This window comes from Ambystoma mexicanum, chromosome 3p (assembly GCF_040938575.1).
Source record: "Ambystoma mexicanum isolate Mex_15411 chromosome 3p, UKY_AmexF1_1, whole genome shotgun sequence".
Taxonomy (NCBI): Eukaryota; Metazoa; Chordata; class Amphibia; order Caudata; family Ambystomatidae; genus Ambystoma; species Ambystoma mexicanum.
In genome coordinates this window covers 1,199,764,118-1,199,784,341 of record NC_090925.1, presented here as the reverse complement: position 1 = coordinate 1,199,784,341, position 20,224 = coordinate 1,199,764,118, and the positions used below count along the sequence as shown (strand labels likewise).

At 47.5% G+C, this 20,224-nt stretch overlaps 1 protein-coding gene across 2 annotated transcripts in view; it reads left to right on the top strand.

The window, feature by feature from the left end:
* Positions 1 to 9,325: 9,325 nt before the first annotated feature.
* Positions 9,326 to 20,224, top strand: part of LOC138581348 (protein bicaudal C homolog 1-A-like) — a 361,089-nt gene continuing 350,190 nt past the window's right edge. For both annotated transcript variants that reach the window (XM_069652613.1, XM_069652612.1), the window contains exon 1: positions 9,326 to 9,639. In XM_069652613.1, the coding sequence (XP_069508714.1) occupies positions 9,417 to 9,639 (223 nt within the window). In that variant the 5' untranslated portion in view covers positions 9,326 to 9,416. The remainder of the gene's footprint in view (positions 9,640 to 20,224) is intronic.

The following is a 20,224-nucleotide window of genomic DNA, read 5'->3' as shown; positions in this document are numbered from 1 at the left end:
AGTGCCTACTGCACCTAAGGGCCCACTCTTAGCAATCAGTTGTTAGCAATTCTGACCATTTCCGAATGGTCAGATCAGACCTTTGAAGTTCAAGCACAAAGGTTCCTGGAACATAGTCCTCTGAGTTCTCAGCGTGCAGGCATGGATTAAAATGAACCTAGTACTTCATGGGATGCGAAAATCACCATATTCTGCCAAGCTTCCAAGAGCTCAAGACTACACAATCTGGCTCGCTGACTGTATAGGAACGCTGGAAATGTTCGCGAATGTGTGGTTGTGCGTGTTTGTGTGCGATCGTTCGTGTGTGTGTGAACGTGCATGTGTCTGGGGTATAAATGCATATCTGTTTGTGTGTTGAATGTATGTATATGTATATGAGTGAACATGCATATGTGTAATTGCTCTTGAAACCACATTTGAATGTTCAAACGTGCATGTGGGTGTGTTTAAGTGTCTGCTTCCGAGTATGTAGTGCGGCGTGCAGGTGTGGGAGTGCATCTGTGTGTATCGTTGAGGTGCGCAGTCATGTTATGGCAAAAGCTGCAGAATGAATTGAATACCTGGGGATATAAATGCACTGCCTGGACGCGGGGCTCCTTTTCCTGGTCGGTCCCTGGATACCAGTTACTGACCACACAAAAGAGTGGGACACAAAAACATTTCCCAATCTACATCTTTCTGCCCTCTCGGGCAATGCCCGCATCCCTGTACTGCGCATTACATTTGCTTCAAACAAACCAGGAATATTGGCTTTGCAATGCAGGTTTCCAGGTGGTCATTGCTGAATAAACGTGTATGCTGGTGATCAAGTTTCCTAAGGCAGTGTTAGGGGAATGTAGTTTAACCAAGACAGAAGGACATGTTGACCATTGGTGCGTATTTGTATTGACTGATTATCGAAATGTGCTTGCTAAAATGATACTGATGATGTCGCATTTGATCTCGTTTTGTTTGATGTGGCTTCTTTCATTGTAAAGTGTGCCTTTGGAATTTGACTTTGAAAAAGTTGGAAGATATGGAGTAAATGTTTAGGTACCCCAAACACGCCCATTTTGGGACCCTTTAACAGTGTGGGCAAAACGAGGCTAATGTTTTAAGTTTCTTACTGCCTTTATTTGGCCAATGCAACCCCCACGGGCGTCGGTGAAGAGGGGGGAGTAGGATGTGGTGTGGGGACGGGGTTGGAGGTGTGGGCGAGGTGCCATGACATAGTGCCAGGCTTAGCACGCTGGGAATCTCTCACACCATCACACGGCGCAGGCACCTGCACTGCCACTCGACTCACAGCAGGAGACTGGACCCAGGCGTGTCTGTGGAGCAACCCTTCTTGGGTCAACCATAAGGAGTTCTCTTTTCAAAGCCTAATAATGTGGAAGTCCGTCCCTGTTTTAGAAGCCGAAACACTTCCTTAGTTGCTTAACATTTCAGAAGTAAAAGACTTTCACGACAAAAGGTGTAAGTCAATTACTCGGTGAAAAAACAGGTTAAATGCTACACCTTCTGTTTTTCAAGTTTGGGACTAAGCCCGAAGAAAAAGTAGCAACTGGGTTTGTGAAAATCCTCCTCTGGCTCCTTGTAGTTGTGTGGTGTCAGAGTTTGGGGGGATTTTCAAGGAAAATAAAATGTTCATCTCCTTGCTGAAGAATACTGACGCTACACAAACGACCGCCACGTTTCAAGCACTGCAGTCTATGGACGCCTCAAGCTTCCTCTGCTCTAGATGTGGAAGTGTTTTGACTACCTCTGGACTTATAAACATCCTAGGAGTGCTTAACTGAAGCATGGTCTGTAGCCATCACTTAGTTTTAAAGTCACCTCATGAGACTCCAGGACACACGAAGAGAGTGAGTGGGTGAGATTGCTCAGATCACTTACCAGTACCCCTAATTACTCATAGTCATGATCTTCCTCGTCACAGTACTCCACAATGAGGCCGCGCCTCCCCCATATTTTCGGAGATATAACCTCCCACTTACCCACAATACATCATTATATAGCAAGCCTCTACTGACACTGGGCCCTTCCACACCACGGGAGGGTGTTGAGGGTTGGTAGTACTGTGACCTGGAAGAGTAGGACTAGGACTAATGAAGATTACCAGTAAGTAATCTGAGCATTACCTCCACGTCCCTCTTCCTTGTCCCAGTACTCACCAATGAGGTATACCCAAGCCAAACCAAGTGGAAGGGCCCCAAAGGAAAGCAGGAAACCAGAGGACACCCAGAAACAATGCAAACACATCAGGTTTAATGAGCAATTGAACCAAACAATTACAGCTGGGCTACAGACAGCACCCCTAACCCAAAGGAACCATCCCTTGAACCGCCCACATTAAGGCGGTAATGGGTAATAAAGGTATTGGGGTCCGCCCATGTAGCGGTCCTGCAAATCTCATGCAAGGGGACACCCTGAGCATCTGCCCAGGAAGCCGCCATACCCCTGGTAGAACGCCCCTGCACACCTAAAGGGACAGAACGACCAGCCACCAAATAAGCCATAGAAATCACCAATCTAATCCAGTGACTAATGGAAACAACTGAAGCCTTCCGACTAGGAACAGCCGCACCAAAGGTAACCAAAAGACTGTCCGAACGCTGAGCAGCCTCCGTCCTGGCCAGTTACTCCAGAACCATACAACGCACATCAAGAGAGTGCCAAGACGCCTCCTCTGGAGACAGGGGGTCGGAAAAAAGGCTGGGAGGACCAGTCCGTGAGTCAGATGAAACTTAGAGGCAACTTTGGGCAGGACCCGAAGAAAAGGAGGACGGCACAGGAGAGCCCCATCTCCCCCACCCGGCGTGCAGAGGTGATGACAATCAGAAAGGCCGCCTGGAGCATAAGGTGTTTAAGATCCAGAAAGCCAAGCGGATCAAAGGGAGCCGAGTGAAGAAAACGCAAAACCAGGGGCAGATCCCAAGGAGGGGAACCCAAACACACAGGAGGCCGAGCAGACGCCAGGCTGCGAAGGAAGAGGCCCCCAGACCCAAATCCAAAAGTGGAACACCAAAACCCTCCAACAAGGTCTTCAAAGCAGACCACTGAGCCTGCAAAGTGGTCACCGCCAACCCCTTATCAAAGCCGTCCTGCAAAACCTGCAACACCCCCAGAACACCACAACCATGGGGGAAAGACCGGCCACACCACACTAGGTGAGAATATGGGCCCAATACCTATCATAGGCCTTCAACGTACTAAGCCGCCTGAAATGGAGATTGGTCTCCGCCACTCGAGCCAAGAAACCCAAAGTCAACAACCTTACCCTCTCAGGAGCCAAGCTGACCAGGGGACCACAGGCAATCCCAACCACAGATCCCCCCGCCGAGGGCACAGCCAACTGGGAATCCTCCAGACTTCCTGCCTGCACCTGGAGATCCATGAGCAACGGAAACCACTCCATGCAAGGCCAAAAGGGAACCACCAATATTACAAGAGAGGAGCACTGTTGGATTTTCTGACTCACCTGGGGAATGAGAGCAAGAAGAGGTAACGCATACACGAGATACTCGGGCCACTTGACATACAAGGAGTCCACCCCCCACTCCACTAAACAATGGGAACTGAGATCAAAACCTGAGAACTTTGGCCGATGAGGGGGAAGCAAACAGATCCAACACTGGTGTCCCAACTGGCGACAAACCCCTCAAACACCGGATCGGACAACGCCAACTCCGGGCAGAACGGGAACACCTGACTGAGAGGATCGGCCACCACATTCTCCACCCCCGATTGTGAACCGCCTCCGGGGAAAGCAAATGCTGCTCTGCCCAAACCCTGATGAGACTCACCAGACAATTCAGGGCCTTGCACCAGGAGCCGCCCTGATTGTTGCAAAAACCCATGGCAGAGGAATTGTCGGTCTGAACCAAAACAGCCCGACCCTGTAAAAGGGGGAAACCACAGGAGAGCCTGGTGAATGGTTGGCAACCCCCTCCAATACGAGGAATGACGGATAGTATCCTCGCCCCACTGTTCTTGAGCAGAAAGGGACCCCAGGTAGGCTCCCCACCCCATGCCGCTGGCGGCCCACTGGCCAGCACCACCCAGGGAGGATGATCCAACCCCACCCCTCTCAGAAGAGAGGAACGTCGCAACACCAATTCAGAGAAACCGCAAGTCGCAAGAAATCGGAACCCGCAGCTCGAGAGACTATGAGGAGGGGGACCAGTGAAGCAGAAGATGAACCACCAGGGGCAAAGATGGAGGCGAGCCCAGGGCACCAGGAAAACACAAGAGGCCATGTGCCCATGAACCACTAGGAGACCCCGAGCCGAAGTCCAGGGACGGCGAAGGACCCGGCCAAGCAGAAACTGGAGCCGGAAAGCCCTGGCCCTGGGTCGAAGAACTTTCCCACTCTGGGTGCAGAACCGTGCACCTATGAACACCAGGTCATGGGAAGGGGCCAACTGGGACTTCCCCCAATTGATCAGGAACCCCCACCGCAGGAGCGACTGACAAACAAGGAGAAGGTGATTCTGGCCAGTGCAGCAAAGGTCCGCATTGACCAACCAGTCGTCCAAGTATGGGAACTGATGGATCCCCTGTAGATGTAAATGGGCCACCAACGGAGCACCACCTTTGTAAAGACATGTGGTACTGACCTAAACCCAAAAGGAAGCACCTGAAATTGATAATGACCCCCACAGAGAATCTGAGGAACTGCTGATGAGCCGGGTGAACGGGGACATAAAAATCCCACAGATCCAAGGAGACCATCCACTCCCCCACCTGACCCGAGGAATAATCTTCTGCAAAGTTTCCCTCCGAAACCGAACACTCCGGACAAAGGCATTCAGCAGCTTCAAATCCAGGATGAGACAAAACTTTCCCAGAGGCTTCGGGACCAAGAAAACCTAGATAATAGAACCCCAGACTCCACTAGAGACGGGGCACGGGCACCACTGCCCCTTTGGATAGAAGTTCGGCAACAGCTGAGGACATGGCCACTTTCTTGACAGGGTCCCTGGGCAGCGTAGTCATGATCCAGGACTGCAGAAGAGGAGGAGACTGAAAGTCCATCCGGTAACCTTGCCGGACAATCTGCAGGACCCAAGCATTGGAGCCACCCCTCCCAGACAGGAAAATAATGCAGGAGATGCCCCCTGCCCCCACATTCCCACAGTGATTGTCAGGACTACAGATGGCCATCCGACGGTTTAGGAGCCCCAGACCTGGGACAGAAGCCCCTGGAATGAAAAAATGTTCTATGCCTGCCTCTAGACTCACAGCTCCAAGGAGCAGACCCTGAAGACCGCTGAACTGAAGGAGCAGGCTTATGCCGCAACCTGTCTGCCTGCTTGTCGGCTCGGGACACTTGATGAACTCTGCCTTCAGTGAATCCCCAAAAAGCTTGCTGCGCAGAAACTGAAGGAGAAGAGCAGGAGCCTTCTGGGCGCTGTCAGATTTCCAGTTGCGGAGATGGAGCTGACGACGAGCCGAAATGCAAGCACCCATGGCCATAGCGGTGCACCTGACGCCATCATAGGAGAGATCAGGCAGTAGTTGAACCTGGCGCTGCATGTCATCCAGCACAGGAGCGCAGTCCGAGCCCTCCTCCATAGCTTTACGGAGAAACCGAAAACCCCCGGAACTGTCTCAGCCACATAAGACCCATAGACATTGTCCCGCAGGGCTAGATGAGAAACCATACAAGCCTTTTTCAGAGCGGCATTAGATTTACGGTCCACCGGATCCTGAAGGGCAGCGTCCTCATCAGCCATGGAGGAACGGCCCACCAAACTGGACAGAATATCATCCACAGTCACTGCATCAGGGAGAAAATCCTCAGCATCCTTCAGAGGGTATAGACGAACCAAGAAGCAAGGCATGGAGACATGCTCTGTGCCCTTCCATTCACAAAGAACCTTGGTCTTAAAGTCAGAGATCAGGGAGGGGCCCAGCTTTGGAGTGTGCTTGTACTTCCTTTTCTTGGGATCCGAAGAGCACTCCCCCTCCACAGGGACAGAGAATCCCATGGTGTCCCAAACCTGGGAAATCACAGTCTCGACTTCTTCACAGGAGAGATATTTGCCCTCGGCCTCCTCATTAGAGTCAGAAACCATCAAAGAACGGGCTGTGGAGGCCGAGGAGGAAGAAGAAGAAGATGAAGTGAAAGGGGATGGGCTAGCCCGATGCCTACGCCTGCCCCTAGAACCCTCATGCTCCTCAACGGCGTGCCTCATAAGTCCCTTGATTTCCTTCTGGCTGGAACAAGTAAAACTTCAAAGCCACAGGCTTCTTCTGCTTTTTCCTGGCATGATGTCTGTCAGGAGTCCCAGAAACAGGAGAGTGCACATGCTGCCTCTTCATAGAATGCATGCCCACACTGGCCCCCAGAAAGCAGGCATGCAGCCAACTAAAGCAGTAGTCAGTGCGAGGTAACAGAAGCCGTACCCAAGCAACCCAGCACAACAGGATGCCAGAAACGCAGAGATGCAGCGATCTGTGACCTAAGAGGACATTAACAACCCCCCTCCTACCCCAGTTAGGCCAACGAGCAGGAATCCCTTACGGGGAGAGGAAAATCCTGCCCACATCCATGCAACCACTGGAAGAGGGCAGGGCAAGAAACATCCAACCACAGCATACAGTAACACCATACCAAACGTCTGCGAGCCATAAAGGGATCGGGGGCAGCCAGCATGGAGTGGCCAGAGGCCATACCCCCCCAAAAGCAGAAGGACCACAAACCCTGCAGGAGATCCCTGCAAACTGGAACCACTCCATCGGGCTCCAAGCCCCGCAGGGAGCCCCCATCTTATTGGGCCCACGCTGCCACCCCACGGAAGAACACCACCACGGAAGACACACCAACAAAGTTCCCGAGAGCCCCACTCCGGAGACAAGTCCCTGTCGGAGACAGGAAATAAAACACTGATGTATTGTGGCTAAGTGAGGGGTTATATAAGCGAAGAAAAGAAAAAAGAATTCTGTGGGGCAGGTGAGTACTGGGATGAGGAAGAGGGACATGGAAGTAGTGGCAGAGATGCAGCCACCTGCAATTCAGGAGAGACTTTTGGAGTCTTGTGACTTATTGTTATCCAGACTGCAGAGGGACTTTCGCAGTACGTGCGGGTAGATGGTCCTTAATACACTAAGCTGAAAGCATTTGAGTAGAGTGAAACACAACGTATTGCTCAAGAATTGAAACAATTGCTTAGGACAGATTCCTGCGAATGGACCCCATCCAGGTGGTTCATAAAAGTCTCCTCCCCTGGAGCGCTCTTCTAAAGGTGCACATTTGCCTGAATCATGTGGAGAAAAAAATGCGCATTTGGGGAGCATTCTCGCGAGCACTTCAGAACGTAAATGGCCCTTGACGTGCACGGCAGTCGACTTCTGGCACAACCCCCATGAGAAGAACGCCAGCGACCTTTAGGACCTGATTCATAGAGCCAGAGTCGTAGCCAGGATTGTCTAGCAAATGGGGCCTGAAGCTAATATAGTTGGGCCCACTGCACTAACAAAAATATCTGTAAATGCCCACACAGCGCTGCTGAGTGGGCATTTACAGATTTTGGGTGGGCCTTGCCCCTCAGGCCTTACCCTGCCTACGCCTCTGCATAGAGCGTTTTTCAATGGGATGCCATTATAAAACGCTCCCGTGAATCAGGCCCCTGGAGTGCATATGCGGATGGGGGCGCTTAGCTTCCAAGTTTAGAGATGGCACGGCGCTGAAGCGGCTGATACAGCCCTGGGGCATCCGTGACATTATGGAGCTAATGAAGTCATGCGTAAGAGGGCCCTCGCGGGAGGATCCATGTGACTTGAGCCCGGATTCGAGCAAGGGGCCATTGACAAAAGACGGTTTCAATCTTTCCTCGGGACGCCATGTCATTAAGGGCACTTTGATGTTGACGTGTCACGAGATTGCCATGGAAACGCCAAGTGCGTATATCACAGGTTTCCTCCAAAGACACCTCGAAGGCAGGTTGGCTGACGTCATTGTGTACCTATTGATATTGATACTTTATTTATATCGCGCTCATACACAAGTGTTTCAGAGAGGGACAAGGCAAGGGAGGGGAACAGAGGAGAGCAAAACAACGATCTTACTAGGCCCAGTGACATTGACAGCGTGCAACTGCCGTGCGGAGACTTCCGGAACACATAATGAAAGCTACTGGGCCTCATTCCGAGGTTGACTACCTCCAATACTGGTACCGGGTCCGCCCTCGTTCAATGGGAACTTGCCGGTCTATTCCGACCTTTGCGGGACCGGTAAGTCCCCAATGAAAAAGCCTTTCCCCATTCCCATTTCAGCCCCCATAGGGCTCAATGGGAAGGTGCTAATATTAGCTCTGAAGTCCCTTAACGGGCCCCGTCCATAACGCCTGGTAAAACCAGGCGTTAAGGAAGGGACCCGCTAAGGGACCTCAGAATAGGGCACAAAGGGATTACCGGCACCGATGTCCTTAACGGTGCCCGGTATCCCTTTGCGCCCACCTCGTAATGAGGCCCACTGTGTCTTTCGAGAACGCCTGGGGATGCTGTTGGAATCACTCGAGGTTTAGATAAATATTGCAGTACCTTCACTCTTGGATTGTTTTTAATGTATTTAGACACTAGTTTGGGGGACAGAGCACGAGGACAGTGTGGAGGCGCGTTGTAAAAGAGAATCGACATTGCTACAAGTGGAGAAAGTACCCAGAAGTCCGCAGTGCAGAGGTCAACGGGATTCAGCAGAGGTAGCTCAGCTGGTTAGGCGCTCGCTGAACTGTATGTGTATGGCCTGTAGACATTTACAGGTTACTTGCAGACAGTTAATGTTGTTTTCATTGTTTGCACAGCACTTAACAGCTGCACGCGCTGCGAAACACTCAGACGCGATTTCATTTGTAATCAAGCAAGCCGGCCCGCCAAGAGTAAATGCGGGGATTTTTAGTACATGCAGGGATTCTTAAATTGCGTACGCACTCATATTTCATTGCCGACATCAAATTTCCTTGCGGAATATGACATGTTCTACATCGGGGGTGACTGGAATGTTTACCTCTTCTTGGCAAGTCCTTTGGACAGGAAGACATACCGCCGTCATGTTGCCATGGCTCGACGTCGCTTAACGTCACCTAGCGACACGAGTGCTGGACAGTCTACGGTGCGACCATTTTCCAGCAGTTTCGGAAGAAGATACGTGTCTATTAACATATACTGATACTAGTGCCCTGAAGTTTAAATTCATGCAAACTTTGTCGATAAAACCTGTGGCACTTGAGTGGAAATAAATCTGTGGGCCACCGAGAAGGGCTTTTGCCAGCAGGGCGCAGACAGGTGCCAACTTTTGCCGGGAGGGGGAGGGGCGCGGGGGGCTGGAAGCGGCAGATAAGTGTGGTGTGTGCCGAGGCTGATAGCGCTCATGCTAATGAGCTGCCCGGGCCGGGGGAGTGCGGGCTCCGCGCGGGTGATTTATCGTCCTCACAATGCGAGCTCCGGCCGCCACTACCGGAGCAGCCCAGCGCCCGGGACAGAGGAGTGCTGCAGGGGGCGGCGGAATGAGCGCCCAGGAGGCCTGTGAGGGGCCCGCCGCGGACCGCGGCCAGGAGCGGGGCCTCGGCTCCGGGTCCTCGGCCGAGCACCTGCCGCCGCCGCCGGAGGAGGAGCGCTTCAGGGTGGACAGGAAGATGCTGGAGGCGATGCTGCAAAGTGAGTGACTTTCCCCAGGCTTGCCAGGGGCTTGCTGCGCTGCCCGGTGCCCGCCGCGAAGGAGCTCCTGGCCGGGCTCGAGCCCGCGGGCTGCTCTGCCCCCGTGGGCGAGCAGCCCCAACTTCAGGGAAGCGGCCCTGCTACAGAGAACCGATCCTGCACAAGCTGCGCGTCCTGGGCTGGACAGTGCCCAAAGTTATAAATACAGTGCGAGGGGTTCCCCCATCCCTCGCCACCATCCAAATGAACTAGGTACCAGCAGGGCATGCCACAGCACCCACACTTCACAAGCAATCCCGCCCCGAACAGCTCAGAATGCTAGGAAGGCCATTGACCCCCGCGCCCCCAAAGTACTGCACGAGCCTCTGAACCCAGCACGGTCCCGGGAGCTACAGACTGCACCGGCCCTTTGCTTTGTACTGTTCTGCTCCCATGTCTGAGAAATGGCCCCCAGTAGTGTCCAGAATACACCGTGGGCACTACTCCTTGCATGCACCCTCACTGCCCGCAGTGTTTCGGTTATCCTGGTTCCTATCTCCATCGATGCTCAGAGAGCCGCCCGCACCGCAGCCCCAAAGCGCAGAGACTGCGCTGCTTCCCGGTACCCACGCGGCCCACAACGCTAAGATTAACCCTGGATCTTATCTCCATGAATGCACACAGTGCCCACCCCAGGCGGCAGCTTCACAGCAAACAGGTGGCACTGCCTCCAGGTCCCAGCGCTGCCAACTATGACTTGGCATCACCAAAACATGCTCAACGTGTACTGGCTGCAAAGCCAAGCCAGCCTGGCCCAATCACTCACCAAGCACACAGGATACACACACGATCTGACTGCAGGGGAGGTTTGTTTCCCACTCGTTTCTCACAAGTTCCAATAAAACACCTGTACGCATCCTATAAGGGATTCCTGTATGGCTCAGCCCCAGTGTTCAATACAGCAGCACACGTCATGGACATCACCAGGTGCCTCAGGACCCGCTCGACACCCCCCCCCCCAGAATCATACTGAACAGCACCCCCAAGCTCTCAGGTAGGGCTGCCTCGGCTGCTTCAGGAGAGCCTCGTAGGCAGTCCGCTCCCGGCAGCTCCCGCCAGCCCTTTACACAGACACTCGCCGCTAATCCCCAGCTCCAGTCACACCTGACATCCCACTAGTCAACCCATTAACTCATTACTCCCGGGAAGACCATCACGCACGCAGCAGTCACCCGCCAGCCTCATGCCAGCCTGGCGAACAGCACTCACGATTCACCTCTTGTCAATAATGTGCATACACGGTGCAGCCTTCCGCTCCCATTTAGACTCACAGAGCACTCATTCCCGCAGCCCCTGCCAGAACCTCATATAGCACCCGCCCAGCAACGTCTGGCAAGGCTCTGGCACAGCACTCACTTATCACCTCCCTGCCAAGGGCTCATTCCACCCTCATATTCTAGCAGGCACTCACTTAGCTCCCTCTAATACTCCCACACAATACTCAGCAGATCACTCACTCACTCTGCAGCATCTTGTCAGACATTCGGATGGCACTCTCATCTCAGCCACTGCCTTTATAGCGCAAATGAAAGGATACTCTAAAGCGCCTCGTCAGACTCTCCCGCATAGTATTCACTCCTCACAGGAGATCCAGAGAGAAACTCACACAGACTCGCTCAGATGATGTTCCCCTCTAGCCTCAGGCCCTAACTCACTCGATAATGACCTACAGCCACAGAGCAGCTTGCAGCCGCACCCAGCAGCCGCAATCCAGAGCTAAGTCACTAGTTCTTTCTTGTGTGTGTGTATATATATATATATATATATATATATATATATATATATATATATATATATATATATATATATATATATATATATATATATATATATATATATATGCACTTTAATGCACTTTAGCTGAAGCACCATTGAGGCGAAACAATCTGACGCGACAAAACCCTTGAGATTCAGTGAAAAATCTTTAGTTGCTGTGACGTTATGGTGACAATTTATTGCCACGAAACGCCTGGAATCCCTCAGGCGCTGGAAGATATGCAGCCTTAGCTCCACATCGCACAGCCCGTAAGCACCCTCATGACATCAATGGTGCTATCACATATAATATCACGTATTGCATCATGAGTGACATTCCTGGTACAGCAGATCACGCGTTTTATTCCAACTTATAGCACAGGTGTAATAGACCCTACCTTTTGGGAAAGTCTGCAAACATTTGTCAAGCCTTTTAAATAATGGCTGTGGAACTACGGAAAGTTGGTCTTGCACATAGTAGTTGACAAGTTAGATGCACTATAGAAGTCTGCAAGCTTTCCCTTTCCAGATGTTATACATTACAATTTCCGCTAGCCCTACCCGGCATAGGCAAAAGTGAGAATAAATGGGAGTCATAGTCCAAAGCGTGTAGCGGAATGCGGGCTTCAAACTCCAACCAAGCGTTTCACCTGAATCCACCCTTATATGCATAAACACGCTTTTTAAATTCCGCATCTCTTTTTCTTGCATGCACAATCTGATGTACCAGTGATGTCACTCCTTATGCCATAAGTGATGTCATTGAGGAGAACCATCTCTGGTTCCGGAAGCACCTCAAAACCTTCCTCTTTGCTTCTGCCTTCTCCCCCCCTCTCCCCTGCTAAATTCTTGACTGAAACTGCACTCAACCTGCAACTGGGCCACTCTCCACTTGCACTGCCTCCCTGGCAACCTCTGCACTACGGGACTGTCTCTGTATCCCGACAGCCCCCCTTTCGCAGCACTTGTCTGCACTTACCTTGCACTTGCCACCAGTTTGGCCCTATTCTTTATCTGTTTATTCTACTACCCTGTACTGCACTTTACCCCCTCCCTTTCCCCTTGAACTTTCCCTTCCCTCCACCCATGCACTTGCGCGATCTGAATGACACCTGGCCTAGTAGGATCATTGTCTGTCTTCCCTCTGTTTCCCCCCTCCCTGCCTCGTCGCGCCTTGAAACACTTGTGTATGGGCGCGTTACAAATGCCATATCATATCATATCATAGGTGATATTGTCATTGATGTGATTTGTGATATCATGAGGGTGCTTACGAGCTGCGAAATGTGGGCCTCATAGTTAAGGTGGCATAACACCTGCCCCGGGGGTGTTGTGACATTAAATCATCACTTTAATGTCATTTTATTAGGGTTTTGTTGCACTGAACCTTTTCACCTTACCCGTCCCATAACTAAACTTTTTCTCTGAATTTCTATGTTTTTTTTATACTATACATCCCACCACTGGTAGTTCTGTCTTTTTTCTGATAACATACCTTATGTCGTATCATTTATTATCAATATTTGTCCTTGAGCTGTGCAGCATCGTGTTTATCAAGTATTTCATTTTTTGTGTGTACACTATATAAGAAGGGGGTTCCCTGGTGTACTGTGACGAGGAAGAGCGAGGTGGGGATAGTGCGGGCTGTGATGCGGAAGAGCGAGGTGCAGTTAGTTGGGGACTGTGACAAAGAAGAGTGAGGTGGAGTTAGTGGGGGACTGTAATGAAGAAGATTGAGTTGGAGGTAGTGGGGGATTATGATGAAGATGAGCGAGGTGGGGTAGTTGGGGAGTGTGACAAAGAAGAGTAAGGTGGACTTAGTGGGGGACTGCAATGAGGAAGAGTGAGGTGGGTAGTTGGGGACTGTGATGAAGAAGAGTGGGGTAGAGTTAGTGGGGGACTGTGACGAGAGAGAGAGTGAGTGGGGTACTGCAACAAGGAAGAGTGAGGTAGATTTAGTGGGGTTTTGCAGCAAGGAAGAGTATGGTGGGGTAGTGGTGGATTGCAACAAGGAAGACTGAGGTGGACTTAGTGGGGTACTCCCCAGAGTAGGATTTAGATGGGATAGTGGGAAACTGTGATGAGGAAGGGTGAGGTGGATTTAGTGGTGCACTACAACAAGGAAGAGTGAGGTGGAGTTAGTGGGGTACTGTGACGAGGAAGAGTGAAGTTGACTTTGTAGGGTACGGCGACGAGGAAGAGTGAGGTGCAGTTAGTGGGGTACTGAAACTAGAAAGAGTGAGGTGGAAGTTGTGGGGAACTGTGACAAGGAAAGTGAGGTGGAGTTAGTGGGGGTATTGCGACAAAGAAGAGTGAAGTGGAATTAGTGGGGTACTTCGACCGGGAAGGGGAAGGAAAGATCAAAGCTTGTACAATCACAGCAAAGGATATAGTAAACAAGCATTGGCTTCCTCCTGCATTTCTTTGCACAGTTCTTATTCGACTAATGAAGCAAAGATAAGCTTAATTAGCAAAGTTAACACCCCCAAAACACATTAGCCCCCTAATAGACGCCTCCCACACAGTTTAAGTTAATTTAGGAAGCAATTCCTTTAATTTTTTATATATATAAAATAAATGGCTTCCTAAATTAATGTAAAATACTCCTCTTCCCCTAACTAACAATCTCAGTGTTTGCCACATCTCACTACATTATAGCTTTGAAGTAATGACACTTTTTTTGCTGTTTGAGCCTATTCTCAATCTTGGAAAAAAGATCGCAAGAAATAAACAAATGTACGCCTCTCTAAGCTCCAAACCTTCACAAATCCTTTCTTAACCTGCCCACCCACTCACTAGCCTCAAAACCACCCTATTATCACCCCTTAAATCATTTTAGGACACTTCACGAAATCGATTAGAGAACTTGATTTTTGAATCGAAGAATGGCAGATTTTATAAATAAAAAGGCTTGGCACCAGCAATGCATCATGGGAGATGAAACTAACGTTTTGGCTACAAGGGCACCCACTCTATGCCAAATAAAAATAAAACTTCTGGCCGGATGTGTGCCAAAACAAGAAAGAATTTCCTTCTAGTGCTTTGTACCTGACTTGTTTCTTATTTGGCACAAATATATCCAGCGGTTTGGGCTGTGCACTTAAGAAAAAATTTGACATTTTCCCTTAAGGAAAATGAACGGAAAAGTGAAAAATACACCTTTTTTACCCTTTATGTCATTTGAACTATAACCCAGATTTGCTCTACATTTTCCAGTTTAGAATAGGAATGTCAAATGTTGTGTTGATCCGTCCGATGGATCAAAAAGCTATTAACCATAGCATTTCCCCATTTTCTATGGATGATAGGTTTCACCTTAACCATAGGGGTGGCTAGCCCCACCGTATTCTGTTATGCCACCGCGCAACCATATGTAATAGTTAAGGTTAAGTGTAGTTGTCTATAGAATTCAAAAAATAACTTTTCAGGATTAATGTCCCTTCTATGAAAAAACCTGAAAAAAATCCACATACAATTTCGAAGCAGCTGCCTTACATGCAAAATGTCGAAATGTACCATAGAAGGCTTCATATTTTAATTTTTTTTTTGTTTGAGTTCATTTTGAACAACAGCTACCTAAATATCTGAAAACCGACGGCTTGAATTTTCATGATGTCTGGCATGCACTTAGATCTTATCATGAATTGATGCACTGAAAACATATTTAGAAAATAAAGCTGGCCAATATGGTGATATTCATGTTTTAATATTTATCAATACATCATGCATGTACATGTATGAACTGTTAAATTCTTGTACTTTTTCTATATGCAACTGAAAGTGAGAACTAACTTTGCTCTCATTTTTTATATGCATACAGAACGTACACGGCAGTATGTCCCCTACACATACATGAAAGTGAGGACTGAATTTGATACCACTATGGAAATCACATATACATGTATGTGTACATTGCATAAATCTATGAAACATATTGTATCGGCCTCATTTACAAGTATACTTATCCAAAATAATGTAAATACAAGTAAATGGACACACACACACAAGCACACACACACAGACCCACACTGACCCACACATAGAGACACACACACACATAAATGTACAAACACACATAGGCATGCCTACTGTACACATACATGTAAAAACAATACACAAGCAACCTGTAAATTCCTACATACTAAGATACACACACACACAAACACGCAAGTACATGCACAAAACGTACATGAGTGTACAGTTAAAATGTTACACACATATGACCTGTAAAAGCCACATACATTGACACACAAACAAACACACAAAACATACAGGAAATGCACATTTTCACCATATACACTAGTATACATTCACAACTTAACATAAAAGTCACACTCAAGTGTTATACGTTTGCCTATGCATATACTAATTACCGGGGATGTGCACTGTGTGAATGCACAAAATGTAAAGAAACTATATGCTTAACTTTATTGCACATTTGTATACATGTATCAGTCTTGTAGAACATGTGAATTTTATATGACCTCATCCAAAATACTCCTATGCAACTTACAAGCAATACACATATGGCATAAACACACTGTTCATACACCTTACACCAACTACTCTGGTACTGCACCACATGATTATACTGCGCACTCACTTGTTTCAAAATGTTCACTTGTGAGTACATTTCACAAATGAGTGTAATACAAACATCTTACATACAAACTGTACACGTATCTGTAGATATACAAAATTCACATGTACATGTTTTGGAAAATACCTTCTACTAACATGGATGAGGGAAGGTTATACTCAGAAGAAGTGTTAATGTGAGACCGTAGCAACCCAAACAGCAAGAGTACAGCAGTTCAAAATAAAAGAATGTCTGATCAAGCATCAATACAAATCTATATCATTTAATTAAATAAAGCAATTCTACAACTAACAATTAAAAACATTATAAAAACCCACCCCTGTAAAAGAATACAGAAGATGCAGAGCAGTAATGTATAATCACTCTAGATATATTGTCACAGAGGAAAACAGGCAAGATATGCAACAATGTTATTCAAAAGGATTTGTGTTTCTGGAAAAGGGTGCAAAAATGACATAACCAGTCTCCCGGGCCCCAAAACCTGGACTGGGGGACAGGGTCACTTGTAAGTACCTCATTCTAATGTCAGGCAGATCAACAGTGTCGAACCAGGCTTCAGACAGTTGTGCTTGCAAGTTGAAGTAGGTTTGAAGGCATCGAGTCACGCTGGTCCCCAGTGGCAAGTCAGCGTTGAGTCAGATTTGAGTGGGTGCTCTGTGCAGTTCAAAGGTGATGTTGAGCGAGGAAAAGTCAAATGGATCACCGGAAGTGGTTCAGTAATCAAGCATGGTTCAAAAGATGGGCACCGCTGGATTGCGTCGACGAGTGATGCGATGGTCCACCAGTTCAAGGGGAGCTTCCATGCAAAGTCCTGGCATTTTGATGGCTTGGTTCGATTATGTGGTTCAAAGTCATCTACACAGTGGGCTGGTGCTCGAGCCGGACAGGTAATGAGGCTTTGCTTGTCTGGTGCGACATCGAGCCAGTTCGATGATGCAAGCAGCAGTGATTTGGAGTAGGACTGAGTACCAAAGCCAATACCGGCGGGTCCTTCTGGTTTGAATGTGGAAACCACGATTCAAATGAAGTAATGGAAGCAAGGTGAGTCCTTTTCAGCCTCTGCTTTGCTTTGCAAAGTGACAGGACTTGGTCCTCAGCAAGAGTCAACCCTAATTTTCCTTGGCTATGGAGCAGATCCTGCCTCTGCATTTAACCATTGCTTCTTCACCTCAGTTGCAGAGGTCTTTGGAAAGATCAGCTGTCCCAAAATATCTCCAATTCTTTCTTAAACCCCTGATAGTCCAAAAGTGAATCAAGGAAGGGGTTGAAGACCCCCTCTTTCATAGGGAAAATAGCACACATGATTGGGAGAAAGCAAGCCAACGTTAAGGGTTCCAATCCCTGTCTTTGTTACAGGTGCCCCCTGCCTTCTGATGTCATACTCAGAGTGCCTTTTTCCACAGAAACTGGAGTGGACAGGAAGGAGAGAAACCCCACAGAAAATGAAGGTGGTGGAATCCCTCCTCAAACCCGCTTGTGATTCACCCACTGTCCTAACTCTGCCTTTTTCCCAGCCTGCAGCTTCAAAGGCTCTCTGGTGTCCAACCCCCTAGTTTGAGGCAGTCCTTTGCTGTGGGCCTGGCTCTTTGAATACAGGGCATCTCCAGCTGGGAGATCCCAAGCCTGGCAAGGGCGGTGTTACTTATCCTCTCAGAGAGTCAATAGAGGCATGCGTCCTGGTCTTGTATCTTATTCACTAGAATGCAGACAGTCAGGTGCCTGAAATTCACATAGCCTCCCATAGCTGTCCGGGCTCACAGACATGACACTAGTATGCTACAATCAGATGTAATAATTATGTGTACTAGCAACAACCATACCAAAAATTGGTCTGAGTTGAAGTTCCAGATTATCTTGCCACCTGGTGGGTAATTTATCATAATTATAAGGATTTTGGAACAGATGTATAGAATTAAGTGCAACATTTGCAGTATAGTGACTTGGTTGTAAGGTTGTCTGTGGCCTCTGTGCCACTGTAGAGCAGGGCCTGAAGATCAGGATACTGGTGCAGCGGAGCACAGATGTACACTATACATATGGCATGGAGTTTAAGGAAGCGGGGGCTTTTACACCCATATCCGATTGCAAATCCTCACACACAAACATTATGAGACACTTGTACCCTGCATGGTCTTAAGCTACACACTCTTAACCATACACTCTGACCATATACCGTAATACACACATATGACATATGTATATGTTAAGCAAGAATACACTAGATGATATACTCAGTAAAAAATGAAATGATCTATTAATAAACCCTTAAATGCATGTTCCATTTACCCTAACTCTTTTTTTTAAGTCTACAAACAGTGGAAATAACAATGTTAAGGTACAAACACTTGGTACATACCACTAGAATTACTGCATACAACTGCAAAAGTGATTGTAAAACTATAACTATAAATATTAACACTAGTTCCATGCCACTACAAATTACTACATGCTAATACAAATTCTCCAGAGAAATACAAATAGAAACACTCACTCCATACAACTACAAATCCAATCTTAACACTCACTTTAAGTATTTGACAGGTTACTTCAACACCATAGTTAAAGTGAGTGGTAAAGTTGGATTTGTGGTGATTTGGAGTGGGATTGTTTCCAAAATAGAACATTTAACTTTTTATCAATAATTTGTCAAATCTTATAACGTTGGTTGTTGAAGGACAGTTATATCACAGTTATATCACATAATTGTGTCATTTGCTGCTTCTCTCCACCTCACAGCAAATCGTCCCACTGTACCTCATTCACTTTGTCTAATGCCGTTTGATGAGACCACTCAGGATAACCTCCAGATCAGAATCCATTGCACGTCTTCCTTGTTTTCCTCGTACAGTCAGAGTCTAAGCTACAATTATGCCCCACATTCAGTAGCTACCCACCCAGAATACTCCACTTCTGAAAGGGATGATGAGCACTAGAAATGGAGGATGTTGGTTTTCTAGGCAAACATGTCTCAATCTGATCTTTCTTAAACTTTATCAACAGATCCAAATAATTGACACTAGCTTGTGGCCACTCACAAGTGAAATCCAAATTTACTTAATTTTGATTTTAAAATTCGACAAACTCCAAAAGGGTTGAGATGTCGGCTTTCAAAAGAAATCTATACAACAAAGTCATAGAATATTGTCATACAACTTGTTATGCTACCCGGGTCCATGTTTGCTCTGGCCAATCAAGGTACGTGGAAGCAGAACATGAGCCCATGGCTACACATTATTCTCATCTGTAATACTGGCCACCATGATTGAAAACATTACACCCCAAGCATAAATAGATCACCTTGTGTAACATCCATGTATGCTCTAAGAAGCGCACCGATCAACTCTAAAAAAAAGCATTTGAACTCATTTATCCTGGTTAGAGAATGTATGGTTTTAGGTCAGTTTGTTACCTAGGATGAGAGGTCTGTGTATAATCTGTGGAGAGAATTATTGACAGGGGTGCACACATCTGTTATGCTGCCTGTCATTAGGTTGAGGTATGAGAATGGGAAAGTGTTAATGAAAAAGGTGCATCTTTATTTTGAAACTCTGTATCCACTTGTTATAGAATGGTCCTTATATGCAAAATGGAGGGCAGTAACATCAAAGTATTGTTATCTAATTAATAGTAAAACAATTCTTGGATTAATGGTATTATAATGATATGTAGGTATTTAACTTCATTGCAATTCATAAACGATTAGGATTTTATCCAAATGTGACTGACAATCCGAATACAAGTATGACCTGGTTTATACGCCATGCTTCTGCCAAACACAAGTATCCAGAGTCGCCAGAACATAATTGTCTTGCCATGGCTCCATATTTAACCTGAAAAGAACATCCTTTGCATTTCTCACATAAATAGTTGGCTTGGTTACTTGACATATGTTGATTAATTTTAAAAATAGATTCTTGTGAACAAATGTTAGGCCTGCCTGGGGGCTTTTTCAGTGATATATAGATCTTTGGTAACACAAATACAAGGTGTTACAGGAAAAATATTGATAAATAGCTGTCCTCCGAGACTGTCAGTAATGTCTTTTCTGCTCATATATGAATCTGTTCTATGGTCCTATTCTTAGCCAATAGCGTAATATCGTGAGATATCTTCTCATTGCATGTTCTATCAAGCAATTGCCTATTGATCTCCTTGCAATAATCAACAGTATCCGTTATAACCACACTCTCT